At 38.1% G+C, this 27,390-nt stretch overlaps 2 protein-coding genes and 1 long non-coding RNA gene across 8 annotated transcripts in view; 2 read left to right on the top strand and 1 right to left on the bottom strand.

Annotated features, from left to right (window-relative positions):
• The window catches only part of LOC111248440 (uncharacterized), a 20,836-nt gene extending 207 nt beyond the window's left edge, over nt 1-20,629 (top strand). The window contains exons 2-15 of the mRNA XM_022800812.2: nt 2,856-3,000; nt 3,684-3,728; nt 5,387-5,548; nt 6,313-6,672; nt 8,547-8,942; nt 9,312-9,641; nt 10,101-10,289; nt 12,252-12,580; nt 13,829-13,948; nt 14,684-14,758; nt 15,468-15,542; nt 16,281-16,358; nt 16,576-16,766; nt 19,164-20,629. Coding sequence (XP_022656547.2) covers nt 3,699-3,728; nt 5,387-5,548; nt 6,313-6,672; nt 8,547-8,942; nt 9,312-9,641; nt 10,101-10,289; nt 12,252-12,580; nt 13,829-13,948; nt 14,684-14,758; nt 15,468-15,542; nt 16,281-16,358; nt 16,576-16,766; nt 19,164-19,315 — 2,487 coding nt within the window. The 5' untranslated portion in view covers nt 2,856-3,000; nt 3,684-3,698 and the 3' untranslated portion in view covers nt 19,316-20,629. The remainder of the gene's footprint in view (nt 1-2,855; nt 3,001-3,683; nt 3,729-5,386; nt 5,549-6,312; nt 6,673-8,546; nt 8,943-9,311; nt 9,642-10,100; nt 10,290-12,251; nt 12,581-13,828; nt 13,949-14,683; nt 14,759-15,467; nt 15,543-16,280; nt 16,359-16,575; nt 16,767-19,163) is intronic.
• LOC111248442 (uncharacterized) lies at nt 5,540-25,360 on the bottom strand. 3 transcript variants are annotated; one of them, XR_015324370.1, is made up of 3 exons: nt 24,822-25,360; nt 22,984-23,130; nt 5,540-5,744 (listed from the first exon to the last, which is right to left on the bottom strand). It is a non-coding gene; the product is annotated as an uncharacterized LOC111248442 (long non-coding RNA). The 3 variants fall into 3 exon arrangements; XR_002672558.2 differs by having other exon boundaries at nt 24,837-25,340; XR_015324371.1 differs by lacking the exons at nt 22,984-23,130; nt 24,822-25,360 and adding an exon at nt 8,539-8,678.
• The window catches only part of LOC111248439 (uncharacterized), a 31,725-nt gene continuing 27,460 nt past the window's right edge, over nt 23,126-27,390 (top strand). For 3 of the 4 annotated variants that reach the window (XM_022800803.2, XM_022800799.2, XM_022800798.2), the window contains exons 1-2: nt 23,126-23,549; nt 26,626-26,752. In XM_022800803.2, the coding sequence (XP_022656538.1) occupies nt 23,539-23,549; nt 26,626-26,752 (138 nt within the window). In that variant the 5' untranslated portion in view covers nt 23,126-23,538. Of the gene's footprint in view, nt 23,550-25,584; nt 25,831-26,625; nt 26,753-27,390 lie in introns of those variants that run through there. The other variant, XM_022800802.2, reaches the window with a different exon arrangement.

Below are 27,390 nucleotides of genomic sequence, written 5' to 3'. Positions count from 1 at the left end.
ATATAAGGGTGTGTAAACTACTACAGTTACTAATATCTACGTTGTATCATCCAAACTACCTTTGCCAGGAATGCCCATGCTTCAGTTTCTTCCTTTTAACGTCTGCAGGACCCCACAGTATTAACGCTCGATATATGAATGCTCTCATTCACACTTCTATCCAGTTGATTTTATGAAAGAAAGTTAATGCACGTTTGTCTAAGGATGTGTCTTCCTGCCTAAAATATGTCAGCTCCTAGTCTTAAAACAACATTGATTTAACATATCGGCACTCACGTTGTTTGCTGCTGAAAACCACAACCACGTACAAGACGAATATCGAAATTACGGCATGGTCAACCAATGAACTCACTGCTAAGCTGTGGATTTGCCTCTGCTTCCCTCTTTTATCTGGCACATGGCTACCTAGGAAGCCTGAAAGTATTAGTTTACTACCTTCTACGAGTTTTTTTAATGCTTTTTTTTATTTACATTGCTAGGTTAACAGGTCTTCTTTAAATGATTCTTATCATATCAAGGTAAGGAACTGCTTAAACAATAACACATGTTAAGTAACGTATCCACAAGTTTGCCGTGCAACCCCTCCATTTAAAAGTAACATTTTGATGAGTTTATAGACTGCACTTGAGATGCGCCTTTTGAAGTCGTCTAGCCATGCCTTCAAATCCAGTAACTTACATTAATATTAACAATGTTCAGCTGAGATAGCATAGTTCGGGTATCTATATATAATGATTATAGTAGTGCGTGTAGCAATGCTTTTTGACGGTTTGACTGAAGGAACAGACTTTTCTTCAGTAAAATAATTATAGTTAAATTTACGAAAGTGTGGAGTTAGTCAGAACAGTGAATCACAACCCAAATAAATTATCTATGGGTTCGGCTCGTAGCTAAGAATCACTGATATCTTTAAATTATTTGGGCTTGAATAATTCGTTAGGAGTTATAAGAATATTTGGGTTTTTCATATCAGCTTTTCGAGCAAATAGCTGCTCGGAATGCTGGTATACATCTAACCACAGAAAATAGCGGAACGTTTCGCATCTATAGTCTATTAAATAGCCATCATCACAGGAAAATGTATCTGTGGAAAATATTCACGTAGTAGATATTTATATCGTAGCAATAATAGTTATTATTATGATAAGGTACGGTATTATGATAAGGAAACTGAGCATTGCAGCTCAAAGTGGTGGCATCTGTTAATAATAAAACGAGTTATTCTGAGCAGACGAAAAGTCTCAAAAGCAGAATGATTATGATAGTTTGAAAGGTACAGAAAGAAAAGATCAGGTTTGACAAAACTTAAACAAACCTGGACTAGGAACTATTGGATTTCTTGGTTCAGGCTATTTATCCGCCACAATGCAACATACGAGCGAAATGGTAAACGAATGTCGATGTGGCAAAAGATATTTTATACAACGCAAGTAAAAGAACAAATTTCATTCCAACGTGAATTTCTGCTCAGAATAGAAAGATTTACATAACTAGCCCTTAACCTTTACAATCTCTAAATTGTTTGTTGCATTTGCAGGGTTTTAAAAGCTTACGAAATTTTAGCGAAAAATCGGAGAAAAATTAAAACGTTTCTTCTGATGCGATAGCGCGGATTTCAACTAGCGCTTAGTACTTCGATACTTGAGCCTATTATTTTTTTGAAAAATTTATGTTCTATTATTAGCTATGCCGACATTTGTTTATTTTTAATGTTTAGAAACATTTCCAACGTAAAAATCCAGATAGCTGTCTTTGTTTGTTCGTTAGCAACTAAGCACCACGGTCGCGCGTTAAATATTTCCTTGGTCGATCCTCGGATGCCGCACAGCTTCTAGATCTTGAGACTTGCGGTATTTCTACAGGAGCACACTGGGGCTCTTGTTCGTCATTGACCCCCCCCCCCCCAGCTCGTTAAGTGGGATATTAGAGTTACAGTTATGAAACCCATGGGTTAATTTGAAATTAGGAACTTTTAAGTAGCCTGATTATCTTAATCCGAGCGCATAACTGGATCATGTTTGATCATTGTAAATGCCATTGAAGTGCTTTCCCATAATACAGAACGCTGAATAAAAACAAGCGAGCAGCATAACGGATGAAAGAGCACGGAGTTCTCAAAAAAGTAGACTTCGATTCAAATTATGTGCTGCTTTAACTGTAAGATTTGTTTTGATGCAATGCTCATACTTCGATCAGGACAATACACATTTTCGGCCAGGAGATTTCACTTCATGCAAAAAAACCTGGCTGTCTACATGTTTGTCAACGTCGTCCTTCGTGTGTTAATTTGTCGAAGGGACCCGTTGAACACATAGACAACGACAACGCTTTCTGAATCGCAATGGGTCTCTGTTCATTGTACTATCTGACAGTGAGAGATAGCGTTGCATGGCGTCTCTTATAGTTTTCTGGTAACGGCATGCATAGATCATATACTACCACAACGACGATTGCTGGAGCGCAAATATAGGCTCATACTACGAATGTTAAAAGACATAGGATTTGATCTAAGCGGTCGGTGGTCATAGATCAGACAGCTTCATGTTAACATCATCCTAACCTATCGCCGCCTCTTGTGAGCTTTATGTGAGAATGTATCAGAACCTTTCAGGTTCTGATACATTCTCATATAAAGCCAAACAAGCTTCCAAAACCTAATAATAATTAGTCTCGGTATAGCTCGGTATAACAACGGTATAGCTGGCTATTCGCCTCATAGATTAAAGCTATTGTATTTACCGTTCAGTATCAATAAGTTATACATAGAACGTATTTGAAAACTATGAGCGTAATAGTGTTGACTATACTATGATTATTATTTCAAGTTAATTTCTATAAACGGTATATTATTTCAGAACATTAGTAGTCGTCACTAAAAGTGATTAAGTTGAGTTTTAGCGCTTCACTGAGCTCGATGTGAGCGCCATCTATCAGAAGCTTCATCACAGAGATCAAAATTCATCGAACTATTTCTTTTGGTCCCTGGCGGAAAGTAAGAAGGTTAGTGGATTTACTGCACTGGTTTTAAATGTTTATTGTGATGTTAATGAATCTGCTTATCTGAGAACGATCACATTTGTTATTACATTAGAGAGGTTAGTTAAAACCGATTTTTAATTTTCTGAGTTAATTTTACGGTAATAGAAATGAGACTTTTTTTTTAGTACTACAAGACCTTGGCTATTAAACACAGATTCAAACGAGTGGAATAAAACTACCTTACGAAGTTAAAATCGTATAATAATAACTAGAATTTAAAAAAATTTAAAAAAACGATTGTAGACGTATAGATAGACATTTACACTTACGTTGTTAGGCTTAAAATGTTTAATAAAGATGGGTAGAATACCATACTACAAAATGAAATTTGACATTTTTAGATTTAGATTTAAAATTTAGAATAAATTTTAGCTAAAGTGTTTTTAAAAGATTATATAGTTTAGTAACATATGCTTTGCCGAAAACGTATGATTTTAACCTTGCGTATGTAACTATTATACATAGTGAGGATCCAGATGCGTCGCGTACGCGGAATCCACTACTTTAATGTTTCCGGATTTGGTTAGACGAAGTAATGAACACAAATTATGATAACCGAATAAAATTTTTTCATGATATTAATGAACAACTGCATATATATATATCAATGTATAATATTATTTCCGTGATTTGCTGACTTTCAGAAGGCGGTTCTCACCATGCGTCCAACATTTTTAAAAAGAATAACTGTACGTCTGCATTTCTCATTTGTTCATGTCGCAGTTATAATTGTGGATTTAGATCTCGGTTTCGGAATACACGTGACAGAAAGTACGCACATGTAAATGGATTGACACATCCCACGGGGCTCTCAGAGGCAGGATAATTTAAACTACATTAAGCAATTATTTACAGCTTAAACGTACATAGTTTTAGGATTCAAACATAGAGGTCGCCCAAGATAGCGTCAGTTTGACGAATAATTAGAATACTGTGATAGAATTATAATGAACTCAATACATTTTCATGCATATATAACCCATAAAGAACCCATTCAACATTGTCTTATTTGAACTTCGGCAAATGTCTCTGAGGTTTGTGAAAACGCCGGATTCGTGCAAAAAATTGCTGCTGCTACTGCTGCTGCTGCTGTCGTTGTTGTTGTTGTTGTTGTTGTCAGCTCGATCGGCTGGTAAAAAGCTACATGTTGTAACAATAACCTCTATTAGGACCTGAGTATTTGTAAGCGCATTTCAATCAATGAACTGCTCGCCTTGACAAGCCCACGAGGTATCACATCAGTTGACTTTTCATCACCGTCGTATAGATCGATTTTTATATAGACAAAGAAGTCATCTTAAAAAATAATTTTATTCTATAATGCTTCTGGTACCTCTTGAAGATAATAGTCTAAAGTTTGCAACATGATCTTTGTTTCCATACAAAAAATTGATAGATCGTATATAACGGTAGTTGGTGTCGCCGTTAGTTATATAATACCTAACGAGTTATTGTGTTTTTAAGCATGGAATATTCCTACATTCAAGTCATTTGTGTGTGTGTGTGTGTGTGTGTATAGCAGTATAATTATGACAACACTGAACAAAGCTATGGATGAAACGAATTGTATCGTTAAGTCGCTATGTCAATTTTTGACTCGTATAATATGCAGACAAGTAATTTTGTTCGCAGATCATAAATGTTGCCAGTGTTTGTCCATTCTTCAGTATCTTTTTGTTAATCATTTTAAGTGGTTGCTTCGCCTCCTTCATCAAGATGTCCTTATTTCTTTACGTATGTGTTTTCTTTGCAACCGTTGTAACTGTTCTATAAATACCTATTAAGATTTCCACAAAAAATACTAATGACAAACTGTTATATTCGATGTGTATACGACAAATCGGAGCTACCTATCCGATATTTTGTCCAAACCGCGCAGATATGATTTTCAGGAATTATGTTCCTAAATTTACAAACATCTTTCTGACAGAGATCATGAGCGATGCGATATTGGCATGCCAGACTTGTAAGAAGAGCGCTCAAAATCCACTTACAAAATTGATTTAAAAGTGTATTGTCAAGCCTTTAAACTTGCAAATTAACAATTTCGTATATGGCAGTTTTTCTAGCGATAAGACATTAAACATAAATATTGAGACACGAATCCGGTAGCTTGCCCGTAGCATTTTTGGTCGCTAAAATCATATACTTTAGCAGTGCCATCTAACAACTGTCAATAGCTTCTTGCACAATTATATAATGGTACTTTCTGTTAAAAATATATTTAAACTTATTTTATAGATTATAAATTTTTATATTTCAAGGGAGTGAAGAAGTACGCTCATTAGTCTTGGCTGCGAATACTAGAGTTTGATTAGCCCGAATTTTCCATGTGTTTGTTTTACAGAAATTAGAATATTTTCGCCGTTCGACCTATTCTAAAATATGGCTCTCATTCAAGTGTGGACGTATACCTAGAGGTAAAGCAGTTTCGCCCACCAAGGCACTGACAATTCTAAGCGACCTTCGGAGGCTTACCAAAGATATTGAGTCAAACAACTTCCGAAAGGTACTTCAAAACTTTATTATTACAAACATGGTGTTCATGTTGTTTTTAATCGCGGATATTTGCCTGTTAATAACTCATTATACAATTCTGTGCCACCATACAACAACTTTAATTGGTGAAGGAAGTCTATTTTTTGATTGTTCTAGGATCGCACCCTCGCTGTGCTGATGTGACTCGGTACCAACAGCCTTATTATCTGAAATACAACAACATAGATAATATTTTTCAGCATAATTTAGATAAGCTAGTAATGCTGCTTATCGCTGGGCTAAATGAGCAGAATATGAGAGAAGATGGTTACATGAAAAAACATGGCTATTGACAAACAACGAATTTTGACAGATTAGAAACAAGTCGTGCTTCTAAAAATGGTATCTTTTTATGGGCAAAGTTATTTTATCTGTTTATATTTATATTTACTATGGTTTAGGTGTGAGGGTTGAGCTTTTAGGGTAGAGCTTGAGGTAGATGGCACGTAGACAGGATTTGGAACGTGCATTTCATTAAGCTTATTTTACGAATTTTAGAGTCTTTTATTACAATGCGAATGTACTACTAATGTATAATAAATACAATAATAATAATAATAATAAAGTGGCAAGTTTTAAAGCGGTCTTTGATAGACTTAGAAGAAATTTAACGTTATTTTAGCGCAATTCGATCTAGTACTCCTATACTAAAAAAAACGAGCTATTTCAAGGGATTTGAAAATTCATTATTTTCACATTTGTTGCGACGACATAACTCCATAATACACCTTTCAGAAAGCACTATTTGATTTGGCTTCATCAAAGCCAATCGAGTGTTGTTGGACACCTTTCAAAGGATGCATGACCATCCCAGGTGATGGCACTTCGGGGGCTTCAAAACGTGAAAAGAGTACGCTCTATAGATCGGAGGAGATTTCGAGACCAATGTGGGCTAACGCTTCTAAAAGTATAGTGAATTCTGCTGCAACTCGATTGTTTACCTCAGAAAAACAAATGATCTGTTATGGGGGCAACGTATATAAGCCAGGAGTGTTCCAACAAGAAGAGAAGACAGTGATTTCGCAGCTGTTGGAAAGACCATCTATTGAATTAGAAAAGGATATGCCTTCGTCATTCGAAGAATTCCCCAAAATCGTAAGCTCTGTCTGTTTAAATATCAACAACGTTAACAATTTACAACTGGAGACACAGGATGGTAACGGGTATTTTTACTGCCCATGGGCGACAAGGTTCTCTCTTGGCGCAAATTGTACTAAGGAAACTCGAATATACTATTGTCCATTATGAGGATGGCAGCTTACATATTTTTGGCTATTCTGTGTCGCAGTGCCTAAATTCTTCGATGGCTGGCTACAAGGTTATATTCTCTAACAGTGTCGTGCATCTATGTGTAGGGGTATCGTTTGTACCGTAACATCGAATCGTCCACATCAGGACCGTTATTAGTTACATGCAACCTTAATGGCGTCAACTCTAGGAGTAAAAGACCTTAACATTAAGCCTATATAGGTCAAATAGCGCCAATAGATTTCGATATCTTGGTTTTATTGCTGTACTACTGCAAAGTTTAACGTGACTTCAATTATTTAAAAGAGTGGCGTAGCTTAGGACTCATTTTATTTTTACGTATTTAAATTAAATATTATATTTTATTATTATTATTATTATTATTATCATTTTTGTATTAGCCAGCCGAACGAAATTATGCTGAACGAAACAACAGAACGGACAATAGGAACTTTATGGTGAAGACAAAGTGTTGCTGATGCTGCTGCAAACAGCAGATTGAAGATCTAAAAATTCTTCTTAGATAGGGGTTGACGCACAAAAATAGGATCAATGCAATGAGCGTATAATATGTGAGAAAAAGTAAGTTTTAGAAGTTTGTAAAGTTTTGCATATAAGAGAGATTGAAAGGAGACTATCAACCCCAGCATTAACACAACATGCCGTTGACAAGACTCCTCTGATCTCGAGCATTTAGTTATGGCATTGAATACGCCTGGTGGTCGGTCCAGACGACGTATGAAAGAAGCTTATCATATTTTACATGCAGCTGGCATCCTGAAAATAATCGCAGGATTGGAATTTCCAGGTGTCCACAAGGCATCTCTTTAAATCCCGAAATAAAGACCCATAGTCTGTCTTGTTCCTAATCAAGATGGGACATCATTACCCCCAAAACTATTTCTAGACATCTTGCTTCTTTCCTCCAGCCTGTTACTTCCCCAAAAAAGTACTAAGAATATTTTAACACATAGAAAAAAAAAAGTCAGAAAAATCATATACGAGGAGTGGTGAGTGCAATCCAGTAAAACTCGAAAGCTTTGTTATCTGATTTTCTCTAAGGTCTTTGTTTTCAGTTGCATCGTTCATACTTTATTATTCTCTTATTTTTTAGCCAACCTTTAAATACTTGAATGCACACTATATTTTCGTATATCCTTAGTGCCACTTTTGTCTGTTAGCAAACACTATTTTTATCTATGGCGATAAAAAATATATATATACGTATCTTTTTTACCTTGTATTTGCAAAATGTTTTTGAGAGAATAGACCCTGGCCAGCATCGAATGTGCAGTTTCTTTTTTTAGCAATAACTATACTTCTTACATAGAAAAACAAACTCATATTAACGAGGCTATTTCTGCTATAAAAAACTATCGGCACTATCTCGAAGTCACCTTTTACAGTTTGAAAACTCCAATTGTTGTTTAACGCTTGGAAGAATATTTTACTCTTAAAATTCAATAATGTACAATGAAAGCACGTGCAGTGAAAGCTTTTTTCATGTAGATAGATATCGACGGTAAGATATATCCCATTAAACGTTTCAAAGCATGGTAACAAGATATAATAAACCTTTAACCGTTTATATAAGCCTTCTGCCACTTCGAAAATCTGCCATTAAGAAAATTCGTTAAGACTTTAAGGTGATATAGGTAAATACCTACAATACCTGCGAACAGTTAATAACATAAGCGCTAATACTTCACATACCTGTCTAGCAAAGGAAAACCAACGCGCTTGTTTCGCCTACTGCTTGGATAAGAAAAAAAGCGTCCAATTGCCTCCACGTTAATGGAACTTCCGAAAGAACGGACCTTGGATTATTGCATGAAAACGCAATTGCGCGAGACGTTTACTCCAGTTGTTCATCCCAAGAGATACCAACTACAACGAGCACCTACAGCTATAGGCCAACGATAGAAACAACTGACCAGGTCACGCAGGTCTCTAAACTGCCCAGCAGCATAAATGACACTACAGCTATTTATAATCTGTTAAAATCCTGCAGAAAGGCTTCTCGTAGAAAAAAAAAGCCTTATGTAGAATCTGAGGTCGAGAAAGTTTATAAGCATGCAAAAATTAATTGCAAAGTTCAACTCCTAGTTCCGAAGATGGTAGGTTATTATATCAATGTGAAAGTTCGAGAATATTTTTGAGTGAAACATACAATTCCGTAAGCGAAGCATTTTTTGTCTTTCATAGTACGGTTTCTACCACCATATTCATAAAATTACTTCTTTTTCTTTAATTAAATATCTAGTAATTAAACCCGTACATATGAAAACATCTTAACATCCTCCTTAGCTACAGTCAATTGAAAATAGACTACGAGTGATAACCGGCAAAATATTTGACTACGTCAATATACGTCACCTGCAGGCCTTGCCTTGCCTTGAGCTGATTGAAGACGTTATTGATGTTAAATTACATTAGCCGCTTTGTTTTTACAAACCTCTCGCTATGTGGGGGGAATATTTTCGTAGGAATCTGTAGAACTTTCAGATCTAGACACTTACGGACCATTGCCGGTGCTGTTAAAGAGGGCAGACGCTGCAGACGTTCTGGATAAAGGAGTCTTGAGAAGATCTCTACAAAGCTTGACATCCATCGATACTTTTAGTCGACCGGAGGAAACCACAACCCAACATGCGGCAGATATGCAGCCGTCTGATGGTTCTCGGCATCAATCAGAGCGAAAAACACCCTGCAATAGCCTATTACTTCAGCAAAACTTTGCTGTTAAATCCAAGAGTGAAGGGCGTCAAAATCAAATGCGAGTAGGTCAGAGCTCTAAAATGGAAGAATTAAATAAGGTTTGTTGTTGATGTACATTTTCACACAAACGAGCATTAAACATGAACTTCAGCTTGACCGGCCGGTGCGCCTTACTCACAGCAACAGCACTGCTACCTGAAATGCTGTTACACCAACTTCCGTTCTTTGAAACACCCACTAATATTTGCCTTTGCCTCTGCCCCGAACATTCCCGTCAAGTTTCCTTCGTCGGATTAATAACCCGTTTGCATGGGTTTTGCTGAGCATCCCGCTTTCCTGCTTTAATTGATTGGATTATATTTAGACTAAAAAAGTTGCACTTATTTGAACGAAAGATTTTCGTCCTCGTGTTTCGGCATACTACAAACAATCCTTTTCATACATGCTTATTTGGCAAAGAAAACAATCTCAGTGTTTAAACAACGTACTGTTCAATGTGCAAATTTTCGGTGGGCACTTAACAAAATAGCTGTTTTATCTAAATGTCTTTTTAAAAGCAAGAGAACATGGATAGGAGCTATATAGGAGCCTCGAAAGACAGTTGTATCGTCAACGAATCTCAAGAGATCCAAACCTCTAGAAGCACCTATTGCAAGTTAATATCCCAACAGAAGAAGCACGAACTTGAAGAAACTCAATTGTCGAGACGACAATACAAACGAATCCATTTCGCGGAGGCTACTAAGGTATAGTTCATTGCGCACAAATCAACTGACGAAGATGATACAGATTATTACCGCTAAGTCACTGCTAGCCTTGGAGGACTCGTTTCCTTATCCGTTATCTACATGCAAAATTGTAGCTAGCCAATCACAAAAAAAATTTGCCGGCGCTTGAAATGTTTATCGCCTGTGACCTAATTAGAAGAGATTTTAACATTAATCAGTCGGTCAAGCTATTTGAGTATAGAAATAACAATACTATCTATTCGATACAGCTCTTTTAAAGAAACCAATTTTATTATAGGTAAAAAATGATAACATTTTTTAATCTGAAAAAAAGGACCGTTAGGCACACTTTAGAAAGGATATTTTACAGCCTTAGAACTTTTCATTAAGCTTATTTGGTTGCAGTACTTATTGTTAACGTACATATTCGCCATGACATGATTTTCAGGTGGGTATTTCTGGCACACCGAACCTCAAGTGGAGGGGTGCGGGGAGAAAATTTAGCTGACAAATTAGACCGTATAAACATGCTTAGATGAATCTTAACTCAATTTGTTGTCAATGGTCTTCAGAATAAATGGCTGGTGTTGAATGGTATTCAATGTATTGCTGTAAAGCTAGCGATTCATTTGAACATGTGGCGCCGGGTGATCACAGAAAGGCGCGACTAGTTAGGTGTATTAGGCAAACATCGCTTGGTTATTTCGCAAATAGGGCGTGCCTTAGGAATGTGACAAACACCTACTTAAAAAGTAAGCACGAAATAGAAGCCACTTTTCCTCTGTACGAAAAGTAAGGAGCTACTTTGTGTTACGCTATCGAAAGGCTGGGGCTATCGATAGAGGTTGTTGTCTGGTAACCAGATTTGTCCGGCGACACAGCATTATTGGTTGCATCTCGCTGCGCCGCCATTCTACGATTAGTCGACGTCTCAATCAGCGTTTTTTACGAAAAAATCTCGTCAGTGAACGTTCCATGGAATACGCCTAATGAAGACTTTATCTGCTGCCATAGGAACTGTTGGCAATGTGCGATGCAGTTCGACATTCGCTTGTTCCATTGTTGAAAAGTTTACGTCTGATGTTCATAAACGATTGCTCTATTGAAAAAAAAACTATAAATGGATCGCCTTGATCAGGCAGCAGAGTTCTTACTACCCGACAGGTGTTCTGATTGATCTATCTATCCTATATTAAACCCTTATCACTGAAATAACTCGTTGTGAACGAATGCTTGCGGCGTGTATCGCTTTGTGTAGGGTCCACTCTCCGAGAAGGTAGGATAAACACACGTTTTTGGTCCCTTGCCCCCCTACTATGCTTAAAAATACGTAGTGTGACCTGCGGGGTTGGCTCCGGGAGCACACGCGTTTGTTTCGTGCTAGGAAAGACTAGCCTCCTGAAGCTGGGCCCAATTAAGATAGTAGCATCAAATGTAAACTCGAAACATTGGTGGAGCACTTTTTCTATTCAATATGGGTTAGCTTAATCTCGCTACCCAGCGGGACGACGTCTTGCGGCAAGGCTTGGAGCAACAATAACCGATACTCTGATATAATTCGTATCTTTCGTATAAGAATCTTTCTCATACATATAACGTTTTCGACTTTAATAATCATTCAACATAACAATGGCTGCGCATGGAGTGTCCTCGGACATACTTTGTTTGTTCGAATGTTGTCGCTATATTAATAGATTGCTCCAGTTATTATTATGTGCATGTGCACAGTGCTTATAAATATTTTTTAATTGAGGGAAGTACTAAAGTAACTCAATTTTTATCATAGTTATTAATATCGCGACATTACGAACCACGATATTTTCAAAAAGGTATTAGATCTTAGAGGTGTAAGTTCTAGCTCGTACAAAAGAAACCATCTGATGCTTAATAAACGGACGTTGATACATTTCGTAGGTGTTTTCAACGAACGGATTGATTCTCTGAGAAAGGCAGGTTAAACTGTTTCTACGGTCATTTCAGAGTTCCCAGTCGTTAGGAACAAAGCTGTGCCCCACTGATGCACTAAATGCTAAGCACAAGTTAATCACACAATCGTCGACGACTTGCTACCCTTGCAAACACGATGATGACTCATCCTCAGACCGACCGCTTACAGTTAGAGCTGCAGCTCAGTCAACGCTCGAACAAGATTTAGAAGATGCCTTTAACAGCTATGAAAATATGACCGATGTTATAAAAAAAGAGGCATCATTCGAGAAAAACTCTAACAGCCTATTCGATTTTATGAAAAGTGAAGGTACCCATAAAGATTACGACGTCAGTACTCAGGGCCTCTCGGATTTATGCAGGTAAGTGATTTTAGATTAGTCACTCAGATGGATTTGAACGAGGAGAGAAAAAGGTAAGTTTCGCAAGCGTCAGGGTATAGTTTTGTTTAATAGGATCTTAACTTTAGAAGGCTGTATATGCTAACCATTGTTTTTGTTGCTGCAAGAACTGCTAACACTAAAGCTCTGCTAATGGTTTATCACCCCTTTCATGATGATACAAAATATAGTCGATCTCTAAATCTAAATTCAGGCTATATATGACTGAATAAGTACGATTCTTGTGTCAGTTTCTGCCGGCCTATTAAACAATAGGCGATGTCAGATTACTCTAAGGCTATAATTTATCTAATACGGGAATTACTTTGTTACGAATCAATAGATCCAAGCGGAAAAGACACTGTTCAAAATCTCGAAAAAAAAAAAAAACCTGATTACATAAATATTACTGTGTTTGATGCTTAGTTATAAAGAGCTCAAAATAGTACTTTGAATCGTATACTTTCATTTGTGTAAAAATTAATATATAGTACATGCATCTTTGGCAAGGATTTTCGTTTTCTTTTCTCAAATGCTGTCCTTCCGGGTTGTGTAGCATTATCGTCCTTGTTAAGCGTGACCGAAAGTACTGCAATGTTGTATATAGTCTGTAATAATTTTAGTTCTCCACAATGAGTCTCGATTTTTGCGGGAAAGCAATACTTGGAAGAGGAGGCTATAGACAGAGGTAGCCAATCAAAAGCCACACTTAGTTATTCTTCTTACTAGACAATTACGTCACAGTAACATTGCCCATTTTGGTTTATAGATGAAATTTACCTTTATATTAATTCACATTCGCATCGTAGCGAAATGCATCCTACTCGTCGAGTTGGGTAACGTAAAGAGATCTATCAAGCCAACAACAAGATGGAAACAGAAACTAACGATGACTAGTGGTGATTTAGAAATTGTCAGCGGACAATGCTGCTGCTACTTGTCTCCAAATAAAACTTACGCCTCAACCAACTTTCTTATTCGCGCAGATTACGTACTGTGGTTTTCCTGGAAGTGTTGCAATATGATGATGCAAATTTCCTTCTAGTTTAGTAAAGTACAACGTAATTACTTTTTAACCTCTGCTGGACAATGGGGCTGTTATATGGTATGACAAGCGTGCCGACCATGGGGCATGCTTACTGTATCTGCGTCTTGTGATTGACAACTTCTTACACCGAGCACTAGGTATTGTGTCAATCTCTCAATTTGTTATCATCGTCCAATTATCAGTTCTCAGAAGACGCTAACCGAGGTGAAACAGGAAAGTATTTGGGGAAAAGTTCCCGAAAGTCCAACTTGTAATCATGAGCGACTGCTTCGTAAGGACGATTGTCTCGTCGGTTCGTCTGCGTAAGTATAGCGTATAGTAAAAACGTTTGTTTGTATATCGGTGTTTTTAGTGTAGTTGTTGTGTGTCTAATGTATCCCTCAGGTAGTACAAAATAGTATGTGCCTGATGGCACTTCTCTGTATCTGTAAGGATTCACGAAGTATATGTGAGCATATACTTTTTTACATTGCTACAGCCTTTCAGTTTCATGCTGCACGGTTATTCAAGCACAATAATAATACTGCTAGGTGGACGACGTCTGCGTGTACATCCTGAGTCGATGGCTTGCAGATATCCATACGTAAAAAATATGCTTTAATAAAAAAAAAAAAAACGTAAATACCATCTTTATCACAATACTGATTGTTCGTACCTGTGTAAATCGACATTAGTAATCTGTTAATCGTTACCGTGACTCACCTGTAACAATGCTTCTATTCAACCAAGTATAGTTCACATCTCATCGTTACGTTATGCGACTCTAATTAAAGTTTTCAGTCATTACTTGTCTCCACCAAAACATGCACAGTCCACTTGGTTCTAGCTCGCAACTCCTTATTTTTCAGGCATACAACACATGTTACGCTTAGGACCAAGCAAGCCTACTTGTAAACGACGCAGATTTGGAGAATAAGAATAGATGTTTGTAGTTGTTATATGAAAGAAACGCAGCGGATGGTCGAGTAAAATTAACAGCTTCATTACCAAATAAAGGATACTGAATAACCTAATAGCTACGATTTTGCATTTGCCAGGCCGTCTACGACAGGGAACAAATGGGACGTCATCAAAGAAGAGCCATTTGACTCAGCTGAATGGGAGCATTTGATGTAAGTTCTATTCTCTTCACCCAGTAACTATAAAAAAATAAATTGAAAACAACGTTACCGGAAACTACGTATTGTTCTGTTGGGAAGGCTGAATAGATTTTGTTCCGGAAAACGGAAAAACGCGAGCAATGAAGAATGAAGCTGTGCTAAATTTTTAGATTTTCTCATCGAAGTTACAAAAATGAATAGATGGCTTTACACATGTTTGTACTTTGCTTGTTTAGAACCCCACAGAAGATCTTATGTAAAAAAATCCGAGTGAAAGAAGAAATTCCCCCAGTTTGAGGCCAGAATTCAATGACGAAATCTCAATTAAGAGCGGAAAACGAAGTATAGTCCTTCTTAAGTAGAAACGTAATATACATATAGAAGTTATACAGAAAAAAACACCAATTCATAATGGAACGCATATAGTATAATAATATCTTAATGAAAATAATTAAGAAGAGAAAATATTTACTTCTAATAATCATATTATCCCGTTGTTGACTCGGGCATTTATTGCCGGCTAAAATTATAATAAAATTCATTTAGGTCAATAGCCCCGCTGTTACTATGCAGGATTGAACAATTAGTTCGCGTATGCGTGTATCGCATGCTTGCCGACGACTTGACTTAATAAATACGATGCTAAAAGCGCCAAGGGTGCTATTTCTTACTGCACCCTCAATATGACTTAAGTAATGGGCTATGTACATTAATTACTTAGGACAAGAACCTGCAAAGCAAAAGCGGTCACTATAAAGAAGGAGTCACCCAGCCCGAGCGAAGTCAGCCTTTTCGAGTAAGTACCTGCGTTTAATATTCCCCATGACTGATCAACAGATTTCCAGAGCTTCCACCCGGCATCATATTTACCCCACAATTATTTTTATTATTATGCAGCGAAACGCCCACGTTCAACCCTACACTCCTATCTTTTTAACATATATTCCACTGAGAAAAATATTATTTGTTACAAGCATTTTTTTTCTCACAAAATCGGTACAACAAATAGAGATTAAGCTACTTAAACGCGTCCAATATCACCAAAGTAATTCTACCACGAGGTATTCCAAAATGCTTAGATTTGTGGGCTACAACATTTTAAAGCCAGCCGTTGAAACTTCTTCTTGTTCTTTCTAAGAGACAAGCAAGCGGTTATTATATCAGGCGTTCGTTCAACTACAGGAGAAAAGAACCAAATAGAGTATTACTGAACCTTATAAAAACGACCTTTTTGATGAACAATATATAAACGAAAACTCTCCCTTTTGGGAACAATAAAGTTCACATTGCAATCTGATTTAAACCGAACAAATCTCCGATGATCTTATCCCTTCTATCCATCCTCTAGCCTCACCTAGTTTTATTAATAATACTTAGAAGCGGAATACGTATATATATATCTCGTAAATCAATTTTTTACATTTATATACTATTGAAGTTTACAGAGTCGTAGGTATAAAGCTAACGAAAAGGATGTGAGTAATTATCCATAAATTCGATGGAGGAAGGAAGTTTATTTTCACTTTTTTTTCAGAGGGAAGCCAGCAGTTGTTATTCAGACGGAGTTTATTGAAACAAATTGTGTCCGGCATTCAGAAAGATCCACACTCAAGTGAGTCAATTCCAAGCTTGCAGGATATCCTTCCAGAATTAGTATTAGAACTTTCCATTGACGGCCACTTGCCTTGAATGTTGACATCGTTATTCAATAAAGATAGGGGTACGAATATAGCAGATTGCTTTCACGCGAAATGGGCCACATTCTTATTGCCGGTCCGGAAATTTGCCTTTTGGAATGGACTAATTTTTTATTGTTGGCTTGGTGTAAGTAAATGGGAAAGTGTAGGACAAATGGAGAGACAGAGTGCGTCTGAAGCAACAAGCAGCTGTTCTTTATTTAGCAAGAGTTCCGCGGCAAAAAACCTGCCATACCTATTTCCTAAGTTCGACCGCAAGGGAAGTATTGTTACGTCGAAACCAGAGACGTATCGAAGCAGAACTGGCGCCTTGGACGATGATGGTAAGCGCTCTTTATATCTATCTTTGCGATTTATTTATATGTTGCTCTGTCTAATTGAAACAATTCAGCTGTTTAAAATTTACAGCCACGTTCGTACTAAACAGTTCAATGAAGGTTCTTAATTTGTTAATGAAAGCTTGATAGAAACCATGTTTTAACAGTCGTTTACAGAACAAAAACAGGCAGCTTGAAACAAAAGTTCTACCCAAATAATCTGAACATAGTTAAATGCAATAAAGAAACAAAAAAAGATCCTCATGATCTACGGAAAAATCAAGAATTTCTTTAGCAAATTGTAGCAAATGATTAAGAGCAAGAACAAAGTGACCTATCATCACCGGGACATATTTGGTAGCTTGTATGTTCAGTCGCTATTTCTGGTAGTAGAGAAAATGTAGAAATTTTTCGAAAAAAAAAAACCGCCGAGTCAGCATCGCGCAAACAGAAGGCTCCTAGTCGGAATATGGAGGTCTGTTTATGTCCTGTATCTCCGCGCCTTACGAAAACTTTTTGATTTTTCTAAATTAACCACGGTGTTACCGGTCACCATGCGTTTTCTAGGGTGCCCAAAGAAAACTTACATATGCACAATCCACAACGCAAGAAGGGTCTAAAGAAATCAACACGTCGTAGAAAGACACTAAAGGCATAATTAACGCGACCGATATTTCAATTTTTTCGAATGCACATTTTGCAAAATTTCTTAAAAGTTTATGAAACACATTTTATTTGTTAATAAAATGGTCAAACAGATACCAAGGCAGAAAAAGTTTCTCCTTTCTCGAGCTATTTTAACCGAGAACCACTACGCTGTCCTCGGTCTTGTTGTTTCTTTGCGACTGATCAGAAGTCGGTCGAACAAAAAGCTGATGATTTTTTCACTATTTAAAAAAAGTTTCTATGTTAGTGCGAGCCCGCGAATTTCTCGCAAATAGTCATGTGCTGAAGAAAGCGAACTCACGACGGCGGGACCTCTCTGTTAAAGAAGCATTGTCACAAAAGGAATATAGTAGGCTATTCACTCTATAAACTGCAAATAAATACAGTAAATCATATGCGGCACCTTTTGAGCCAAACTTGTATATTGTATGTCTGCATGTTTCAATGGCACTTATTCACGTCTACTATTGAAAATTTATATGCGAATTTAATGATGGAGTATTTTAGAACTTGAAACGGTTTTAACTTGGAACTATAACAATTCGCGCAGTAAATGGCACTCACATTAAATAAACATACACTCAGAAACCGGTGCATCTATCGGTATATAAAAAAAATGCTGCCTGTTTTCATTAGGATGCAATCTTATAACAAGCGACATCAATTACGTCCTAATTCGATCGGACTGTCCTGCGTAAAAAATACAAACACCTATTTACTTGTCCCACCAAAGACAAACTGCAGTTCTTATTTGACATTACTATTTTGATGCATTCATCAAAACTATGGCGAAAAAAATATTGTCCTAATCGAAGGTCGCCGGCCGTTTTAAGGACTTACTGCACTATATACCACACGAAATTTTGATAAATACAACATCAGTACTGTTTCTTTTCAATCATCGCTTAGATTTGGTAATGCTGAGCTATTGAATAAACAGTAGAAACCGCCTTTGAAACGAGCTTAAAGATGTATTCTACTACTGTTTAGTATACCCGTATCTTAAATATCGGTCACAGTAGTTTCAAATGAGTATATTGGATCCGAGTGAGCAGCAAAATGGCATGTAGCAATCATCCAAATTTAGATAAGCTGATACCGGTTATTGCTGGGTGCCTGAATTTCAGAGTCAACTCTGACACGTTATAACGATACGGTAAGATCGAATTTTAGGCAACTCCATTCCGTTGTTCGTCACAATTCAATGTTTCGAAATTTACGATCGAACTAAGCGTGCCTATAAGTTTAATACAAACGAGCCAGTAAAGCAGCATAGCTATTTCAGGAACTTTCGTTCACATAAAAATGTGCTTCTTGAATTATTATTTTTGATTGAGAGAGAGAAAGGGAGGGTCAAGCTATTTTTCAGCTTGGTTTATTGTGATTATGTTTCGCTTTGGGATGAAATGTCATTGGCAATCTTAATTGTTAATGCGCCCATTCGCTTTATGCGGTTCACGAAATCTGTAGTTACGAAATCGCTTCTATTGAAAAAAACATTCAAAGGTAGTTATTTTACACAGCTCAATAGCGAAATACTAGTTACAAAAGTAATGACTGTGGGGTTTTTGCAATTAAGCTGTATTGATTCGGACTAACGCAGACCTTGTTATGGCCTTATTCTTTCAAAACGAATTGCGTTTTCTTCAATAAATCTTGGAGCTTTGCAAATTACTTGACGAAGTAAAGTAGTACCGAGCGTCAAGATCATTGACAAGTGTTTTATGTCCTTTTCAGACGGAAAGGGTGGGCAGGCACCTATCTTAGGTCTCGATAAGCCGGCCGTGGAGACACCCAACAAACGTATAAAGCAAGAATTCCTCGACCAGTTTGAAAATCGACCGAAATTTACGCGTCGTCCAATCCGGCGGAGACGAGTACATATCTAAACGAGCAGAGCACCAACAACCCCGTGCGAACCCCCTACCGACCAACCACTGTCAGATATAAATGATGTAACTGCGATAACGTATAAATAACGTAACATTTAGAAAATCCCAGCGGCTTTGGTGTGGCGAAAGCGCTTCTCCTAGCGGGTAAATCGATTGATAACGTTGTCTAATGCGCCTATCTACTATAAAGTGACTGGTACTGAAGGCCAAAATGAGCATTACAAGTCACTGCCGTTTTAAGCGTAACTTTTTAGAGTATCATATTAACTAACAGGTAGCACAGTTGCGTGAAGGCAAAGAAATGCAAATGTGTTACTTAAATCTAAGTTTGCTATCATGGCTCGAGGTTGCAGTCAAAACAATGATGAAAACAATATTTGAACTTTTTTTAGTGCTTCTGTTATTCTTACTATGTAAATAAGTCTTCGAAACCATTCCTTATTGTAGCATCAATGACCCCTCCAATTAGAAGCTCTTAAGCTAGAGAAACTCGTTGTTTAGCATGACGTTCCATGCATATATACATACGCATAGATCCTGTTAAATCTAATTAATGCGTGGATGATTCAGAGACATGTATACACCCAACTCTTTCATCTGTGTGCAATTTTGGCGATTCCTATTTGTGTTGTATTATTGTAAAATTGGTTTCCGTTACCCGAGGGGCAATGAGCTTATTCCGACATATTTTCATCTCTTGAAAGGATGGCAGATCGGTTCAACACCTCCATTGCACATGGGAAACTAACTAGATCAGCTACATAATCACATCTTATTATAGAATCAATGGTATCAAGCTAAACGAATATCCTAATAAATGTCCCATGACCTATTCGTCACAAACAATGTTGCGACCCAATTCTAAAGATTCTATTAAGTGATTTTGATTCACGTCATCACACGGCAAAAGCATTTTTGATACGATCGACCAACTGTATCTGTCTCGATGATCTTGTAATATTTCATCAAGTCCAGAACTGCTGCCTGAATTTGGAATGTCATCGATGAGATGTGTCGTTCCCTCGGACTTTTTTTTACTACTAAAAATCATGTCAGGTATTTGATAACGTCGCTGCGCGCTTACCAGCCAAGTGAAACTATTTCTGAAAGTAGGTCAGATCATACGTAGCGCACGTTTATCTGAGGGAAGAGCACACTTACCTACGTGTACAAGATTCTACAATATCGTACAAGAATATACGTGATAAGTTATACGACAAATATTCAATAACCGTATGGCGTTACGTCCTGGGGATCGATGGGAAGAGTCGTAATATTTGGTTGATAGCCAATAAAGCTGCTCTATAGGTTTTTTAACCGTTTTCTCTATTGCTAACACTATAATCCTATGGTTTAATGACAATAGAAGTCATGAGCCTTTAACAACAATATAACCACCGACAAATGAATACACGTATTCACACGAATGTATGATTAGAGCGAGTGGCTGCGAAGCGTTCCTTTTTGCCTGCCGAGAATAGAACTAGGTCAACCTATTTTCATTTTCATGGCAGTAATAGGCTGGCTGGCGATGTAGCCGAAATTGTAGCAAAAAACTTGCCCGAGCAACTGATTGTTTGAGAGTTCCTCTAATGGTGTTCGACCATTCGACAGGGTCAATCGATAGACTGAATAATATGAGCGCGTTATCAAGGAATAGAAATAGTCACCAAATTAAGTCGTGACATGACGCGTCAGTATCTGTAGGGTGACTGTCGTTTGGTTCTGATTTCAAGTCTACACAAACATTTTCTCCCGGAAGAAAGAAGCTCGCCGAAATAGTTTTTGCCATTCCAGGGGAAACGGGGCAACGCTTGTATGCATTAAATTGACACGGATGATCTAGAGAACAGTGTTCCTGGCAAACGTCCAAAGATAAGAACAATGCCCCAGCATAGGCTACTTTGACATACTTTAGCACAGCGACTAGAATCGATTTGTACGCTAGTTAGTTTCAAGTCCGTAAGCTTTTGTGTGGCAGAAACTAGCTGACATCTGCCCTTAGAAACGCACGAGAAGTTACTAGTGCAAGAGTTCTCAGGTAGGCGTTGAGAAGGCAAACCGGAGTAGCAGACACTGTGGTTTGTAAGCCGTGGGTGGTACAAGCGTTGCCAGAAGATAAAAGGTCACTAGGTTCATAAATTAACCTAAGTAAATGACAACTAGTTCTGCGTGATTCGCCGTTTCCAATTTATATCACCTAAATGTTAACAGAATAGTACGGCGACCGTCGTGTCCTTTTCGGGAAAAATATATATGGGCTAGAGTACGTGAGTTCGATCGTGGCCTCAATGCGTGCTAGCTTCCATTGGAGTCAGCAAAGTGCATCCCTTTTTACTGCGTCGATGAGGAATCCACAGATCCCTCGTTGGCAAGTAAGTATAAATCATTCACAGTGAACAGCCGCTATCACTACAGTCATTGCCACGACAACATCAAAAACTACGCCTGGACCTCCTACCGCGCGCATGCAATATATTAGTCGGTTTCTATATGCCGCCGGACAAGCGTACGAAGAAACAATGGGAAGCGGATATTGATCGTGATATGAGGGTATGCTTTAGTCCGTATTTGCCTATAAGGAACACAGGACATCAGCCGGTGCAAGATTTTGTTTACATCTGAGTGACTTCTACGAGAGATTTGGAACTCTAAGGCCTTGACTGGCTTCAATAAAACTAGTTATGCTCCCCTCGTTTCGGCATTATATAAAGTACCCTTCTTCCCCACTAAGCCTTCATTCTTTTCACGATACTCGTATTGTCGTTACTTATCAAGCTAGTTGACGCGACCTTATGCACTGAGGGTGGTATATTCAACGGGAGCATAATGACTACAGAAGCTGCACTATGGCCTTCAACCTTTAGTGCCAACACATCTAAAACTTACTATTATTGCGTGCATTGTCTTAAAAATCGCAACAGCCTACGAAGGCTGCGTTGTAATATGCCTTTTCTCTGGAAACACGACACGTGTTTTTTTGCTAGATGCACCATCCTGAGCAGGTTTCTCCGACATACAGCCCCGGACCACTCGGAAATAACTTAGCGAAGCATAGACGTTAGCCACTGTGATTCCCTCGATTAGTAGCCGATTTCTTGGGCTTTTGGACGTTACCCAAGAAAATGCTGGCTCGAGCTTGACTCCCATTGTACCCCGCAGTACTCGTTCGTTCGAATGCGTCTTTGTTCATGCCCGTACTTGTAAAAAATTGCTTACGCGATTGTTTTCTTCAGAGGAATGAGCAGGTAGACTGCTCTTACATCTGATCCGCCGACTATCTGCGATTCCCGCCTAGCAATCAAACTGTTCAATCAGCCTTTTCGGTCGGGCCTGGTTGAACACCGGTTTTGGCGATACCGTCATATCGACAGCCCAACTTACTTAAAACACCAGGCATCCTACCTCTGTCACTAAAATGATGCGGACCGGATTAGCTGGCAGAAACTAGCAGTTTACGGCTACTTACTTTGCGCAGATCCAGCCTTAGCAATGTACTTGTTCCATTGTACCGGCTTTATTACACTAAAATTTGAATTGTTCGCATGCAATAAAGGTTGTACAATAAGTGGCGTACATTATCCAAACATTTGTTTTCTTAAATCCCTAAAAAAAAAAAAGCGAATATAGCTCAAAAGTAAATATTCATTTTCTGAAAGACTTACGCGATTCTTTGACCAGTACGCAAATTGTTGCATCATTTTTGGGTGAGTGCTCTATGATACCCGATTCTCTTTGGATAATTGAATTAGTATGAACATAATACTTCATAGAACTTCGTCCCTGCATCCCGCAGTTTCCGATATCATTGCCTGTAAAAATAAGCGTTATTAATTTATTCCATATATTCGAGATACACTGAATTTGTTCCCTGTGAGAGCAGAAATATACAATATTACCTCTTGTTTCTATTTAATCACACCTGTCAACCACTGAATGTCATTTTTGGTGTGTATTCTACCGTGTAAACCGTGTACATAGAGAAGGCAAGAGCCCACATTAGTAACGATCCTGGGTATGGCCTGTTTACTGTTGCGGATTCCTGCCAGACCACTCTAAGTAGAAGCTTAACTACGCAGTGGGGCGCTGTAGAAATGGCTTCGTCAGACGAATAAAGAAAACGAAATGCCAATGGATATTTCGATGGTAGAGTGATCGTCGGCAGTTAACAAATCTATGTGTAAAAATTACAATCGAGGCAATTACCAAGGCCACAACTAATGACCCTTAAGTAAGTTTCATACTGCGTTATCTAACCTGAGTATTGCCTTTAACAACTACAAAAAGTGTATTTAATGTCTGCTTGTCTACTAAAACTATCAAAGTTGATCATATCCGAAACTTATTACAAGAATATTACTAGTTACATAAAAAGTAAGGCGAGGAGTGAAAGCAACCGTAGGAAGGTGAAACCCGCACAACCATTAAAGAAGCGTCACAGTGCGAAATAAAAAAAAAAACGTAGAAAGTTGCATGAAATCTTGCAAGTCCGTATTAGGCCTTACAGATATTGGTTTGTAAAAGTACTTTTTACCAAGTATCTGTAGTGTCGTCTTCGACTGTACCTTGATGTGTGCTGTGCAATATGACTAATAAATAAATCTCGGCTGGCGCCAAAATTCATGGAGAAGGATCAATGGATGGATGAGCTCTATTTGCATTAGTTAATTTAGTAGCGAATAATCATCATTGAGCAGCAATAAATTGATTTTTCTGTCGATTGGCTTGCTAATTTTGATTAAGAACTTCGTGCCTTACATATTGCGAATCAGTCTAATAACGAATAACAGAAATCAATACCACAGGAACCGAATCAACAGGCTGATCGATATTTCTTAAACACATTAGCAATTGCAATGACTGGGTCTATAACTTTTTGAACGAATTTTTAAATTTTTAATTTTAATTTGAACTAATAAACGTGACTAGGCCTCGGATAATAGACAATCGCGGTCGTCATAACTGTAAATTACTTCCAAAAAAAAAGACGCGCGCAATCCAATTGGATTATAGAGTTCTGGACGCGTAAGAATAATTTTATTTGAAGTTGAAGAGAATAAAAGCAAACATAAAAGATGTTATATATACATACATATGTTATATATATGTATATATATATATATACTTGTATAACATATACCATCGACAAGTCGTTAACTTTAAAAATAGACTCTCATGACCGAAATTTGTTCTATAAAACATCTGTCCCGAAAATATATGCATTTCGACCTTCTATAGGCAAATGCGTAAGGGGTAATGCAAACGAAAAATTTCAAGCAATAACATAGCAACGCACACACAATGTCATCAAAACGACAAATATCGCCAGCAAGGAGACTGTTCAGACTTCTTAAAAATAATCCCGCACGAATGAAGACAGCCTCTCCAACTACTAGATTACTATTTAATTTTGCTAGCTAGGTTCTGCAGGCAATATGAATTGCTTCGGCTGTAATTCTTAACCCGCTTATTAAGTAAGGCAAGTTCACCTTGATAGGCTTACACAAATTTAGCTTACAAATCATTAGCTTCCAGCTGCCATCCGGCCTGCAATTCACCTGCACACAGAATGGCTCCGTTCAGACCGTAAGCTTTGAAACCGCATGATAAAGGGAACGCGCATCAATCCTTCGTTTCTATACAAAGGAAACATCGTAAACGGAAGCGGAACATTGGCGTCGCAAGGGAAAAGAGCAAACGCGGGCAATTTAAAAATTAGAGATCCGGAGCCTCAAACTAGTGCCATGGTGCCCTTAGCCCTCTCATAGCGATCCGTTTGCCGCCGACCATTCTAGCTGAATCACTAACCCAAAGGGCACTCCTATTTATACACAGCATCAATTCTTACAGTGATGATGTATGTAAGTTTATGCGTTACCGTCGAAGTTGCTAAAATTGAGTTAGATCTCATTTTATTCCACACCCACTTTTTCTGTGCTAATGATATAATGTCCCCTTTGATAGTCATCCATGAATATACCAGGCCGTCAAAATCTTAAACTCTAGCCAAGTTTTATACAAAAGTCGTACTACTAGCGTTATAGTTAGCATGCCAATCTCGGTTTACCCCCTTCGCCATCTCTAAGCGTTGGCGCCATGAAACAGGGGAAGAGAAGCGGACAAGAAACGGTGCACGAAACGGAGGAATCGTGCGGTAGTTTCAAGCGGCCTTCGTCCTTCGCGCAGTCGCCTTGGCCACCAGACGGCGCCACGGGTGTGCTCTGACAGGCCAAGGGTGAATTAAGCGAACATGGAACGCGCAGGGACTGGGGAACACGATTTCAGGGGGGTCGGCGCCATCTTGAATTCTGGGCCCTCTATAGACGAAAGAGGCTACGGAGTCTACGTGAGGAGGATTCGGTGCATGAAGTGTTGTTCACTATAAACGGATACCCACGGTCTGAGTCGTTTTTTTGACGAAAGATTAAGAGTGCGAATAGCGAATATAGAGCGAATGTAGTGGAACGTCAAAACTGACAGCATGAAGCGATAAAGGAGCAGTGACCATTTAGGTAGGTATTTTTAGATGCGTCAAGAAGCTGAAGAGGACGGTGGAACACTGGTCTATACATGAGTGTTCTATTCTGAACGGGACGTGCAACATACCTATTTTCCCTGCTTCGTTAAGAAGCTACTACTTACACATGGCCTCCTAAGTTGCCGAACGCCGTCTCCCAACCTGCGTATACAGCTATATTAGATAAACTCAATTAGCTTACGACTTACGGTAATGGAAGCTAAAGGAAACTCGTGTATGAAGACTGAAATTCCTGACATAACTAAGCAAATCATCCTCAATATGAATCTAAAATTTAAAAGAGAATTATATATCATTACATTTATATTTAGCATCCTACCGCCAATTCGGAAATGTCCTAGAAAAACGCGTCATTACGATCATGCGAAACATTTTATAGATCAGGCTGGCGCGCTATGACGTCATTCGCGGGAGCTTTTTTGTAAAGAAAAAAGAAACCGTACTCTTCTGGAACACTTAAAATAGTGCGGGGATTGTGTGATCTAAACTAAAGAAACCTCAATCGAATATACATAGACAATGGATATTGTATGCGGCGATATTTTTGCCACAACCTGTATGTATTAAAAATCCATCTGTGCACTATGAACATCTTATGGAGGTGTGTCCAGTCTATGGCAAAGCGCCTTGTATGGACAAATTGAAGGTGTCATGATACGTTAAACTGGAGTTCATCAACATTTGGAAAGTTTCTTGTTCTGTGATTGCTCGTGTGCGTAACAGAGATAAAATAGGCGTAGGTTACAAACTCCCTTTGTTTCGGTTTCAGGTGTAGATGTCCTAGAGGCGACTTCCAAGGTACTGTAGTAGGCATTAGTAAAGAGATGTCGAAAGTCGCGAAGTCAGGTCTGAAATTTGTAAAAAAGCGAGTCGCAGGCCATAAGCGCTCTGCAGAGGTGAGTAATTGAGCCTTCAGATTGAACTGATGGCTTTTAAGCGAAAAAAAAATTATATGCCGAGTAATTTCATTTTTAACAATGGCATAACAACAGTCTGTATTTAGCTTATGATATCTATGTGTAATTCGATTCGAGCGAGAAAGACAAATTCAGATTCAAATGTATGTTGCTCGAAACTTTTTTTAAAACCAACAGATAGTAAATTATACATTAAATTACTACCACGTGGTTTTTTATGCATCGCTTTTTTTTGTTCGGCGTCAATGTAAATGAACAGTTTATAAAAAAATAGTTCAGTCACCTGACACAAATTCTTAAAAATTTTAATCGAATTGTTAGAACCCACTAAAATATAAGAACTTACACAGACGCTATTCATTATGATATATTTATTGACGCTGCACTTCCAAGATCCATAATGGACTAAACGTAATTTCTAGACGACCATACGGAAGTTATTATGTAACGTTTCATGAACAAAACTAGCTAAAGGATCATTTAATAGGGGTAGGACAAGGACGATTTGGTTGGACCAATTAGTACGATGCCACAATATTACCTTATAGGTCAGCTTCCAAGATCCAAAATTTTACTCTAGAATATCTAGAATTCTTGTTCTACACTTGTTCCTATAT

The sequence above is a fragment of the Varroa destructor genome, unplaced genomic scaffold, assembly GCF_002443255.2.
Source record: "Varroa destructor unplaced genomic scaffold, Vdes_3.0 BEIS01000003.1, whole genome shotgun sequence".
Taxonomy (NCBI): domain Eukaryota; kingdom Metazoa; phylum Arthropoda; class Arachnida; order Mesostigmata; family Varroidae; genus Varroa; species Varroa destructor.
The sequence above is the reverse complement of the archived record's forward strand: the minus strand, read 5'-3'. Positions and strand labels throughout refer to the sequence as shown.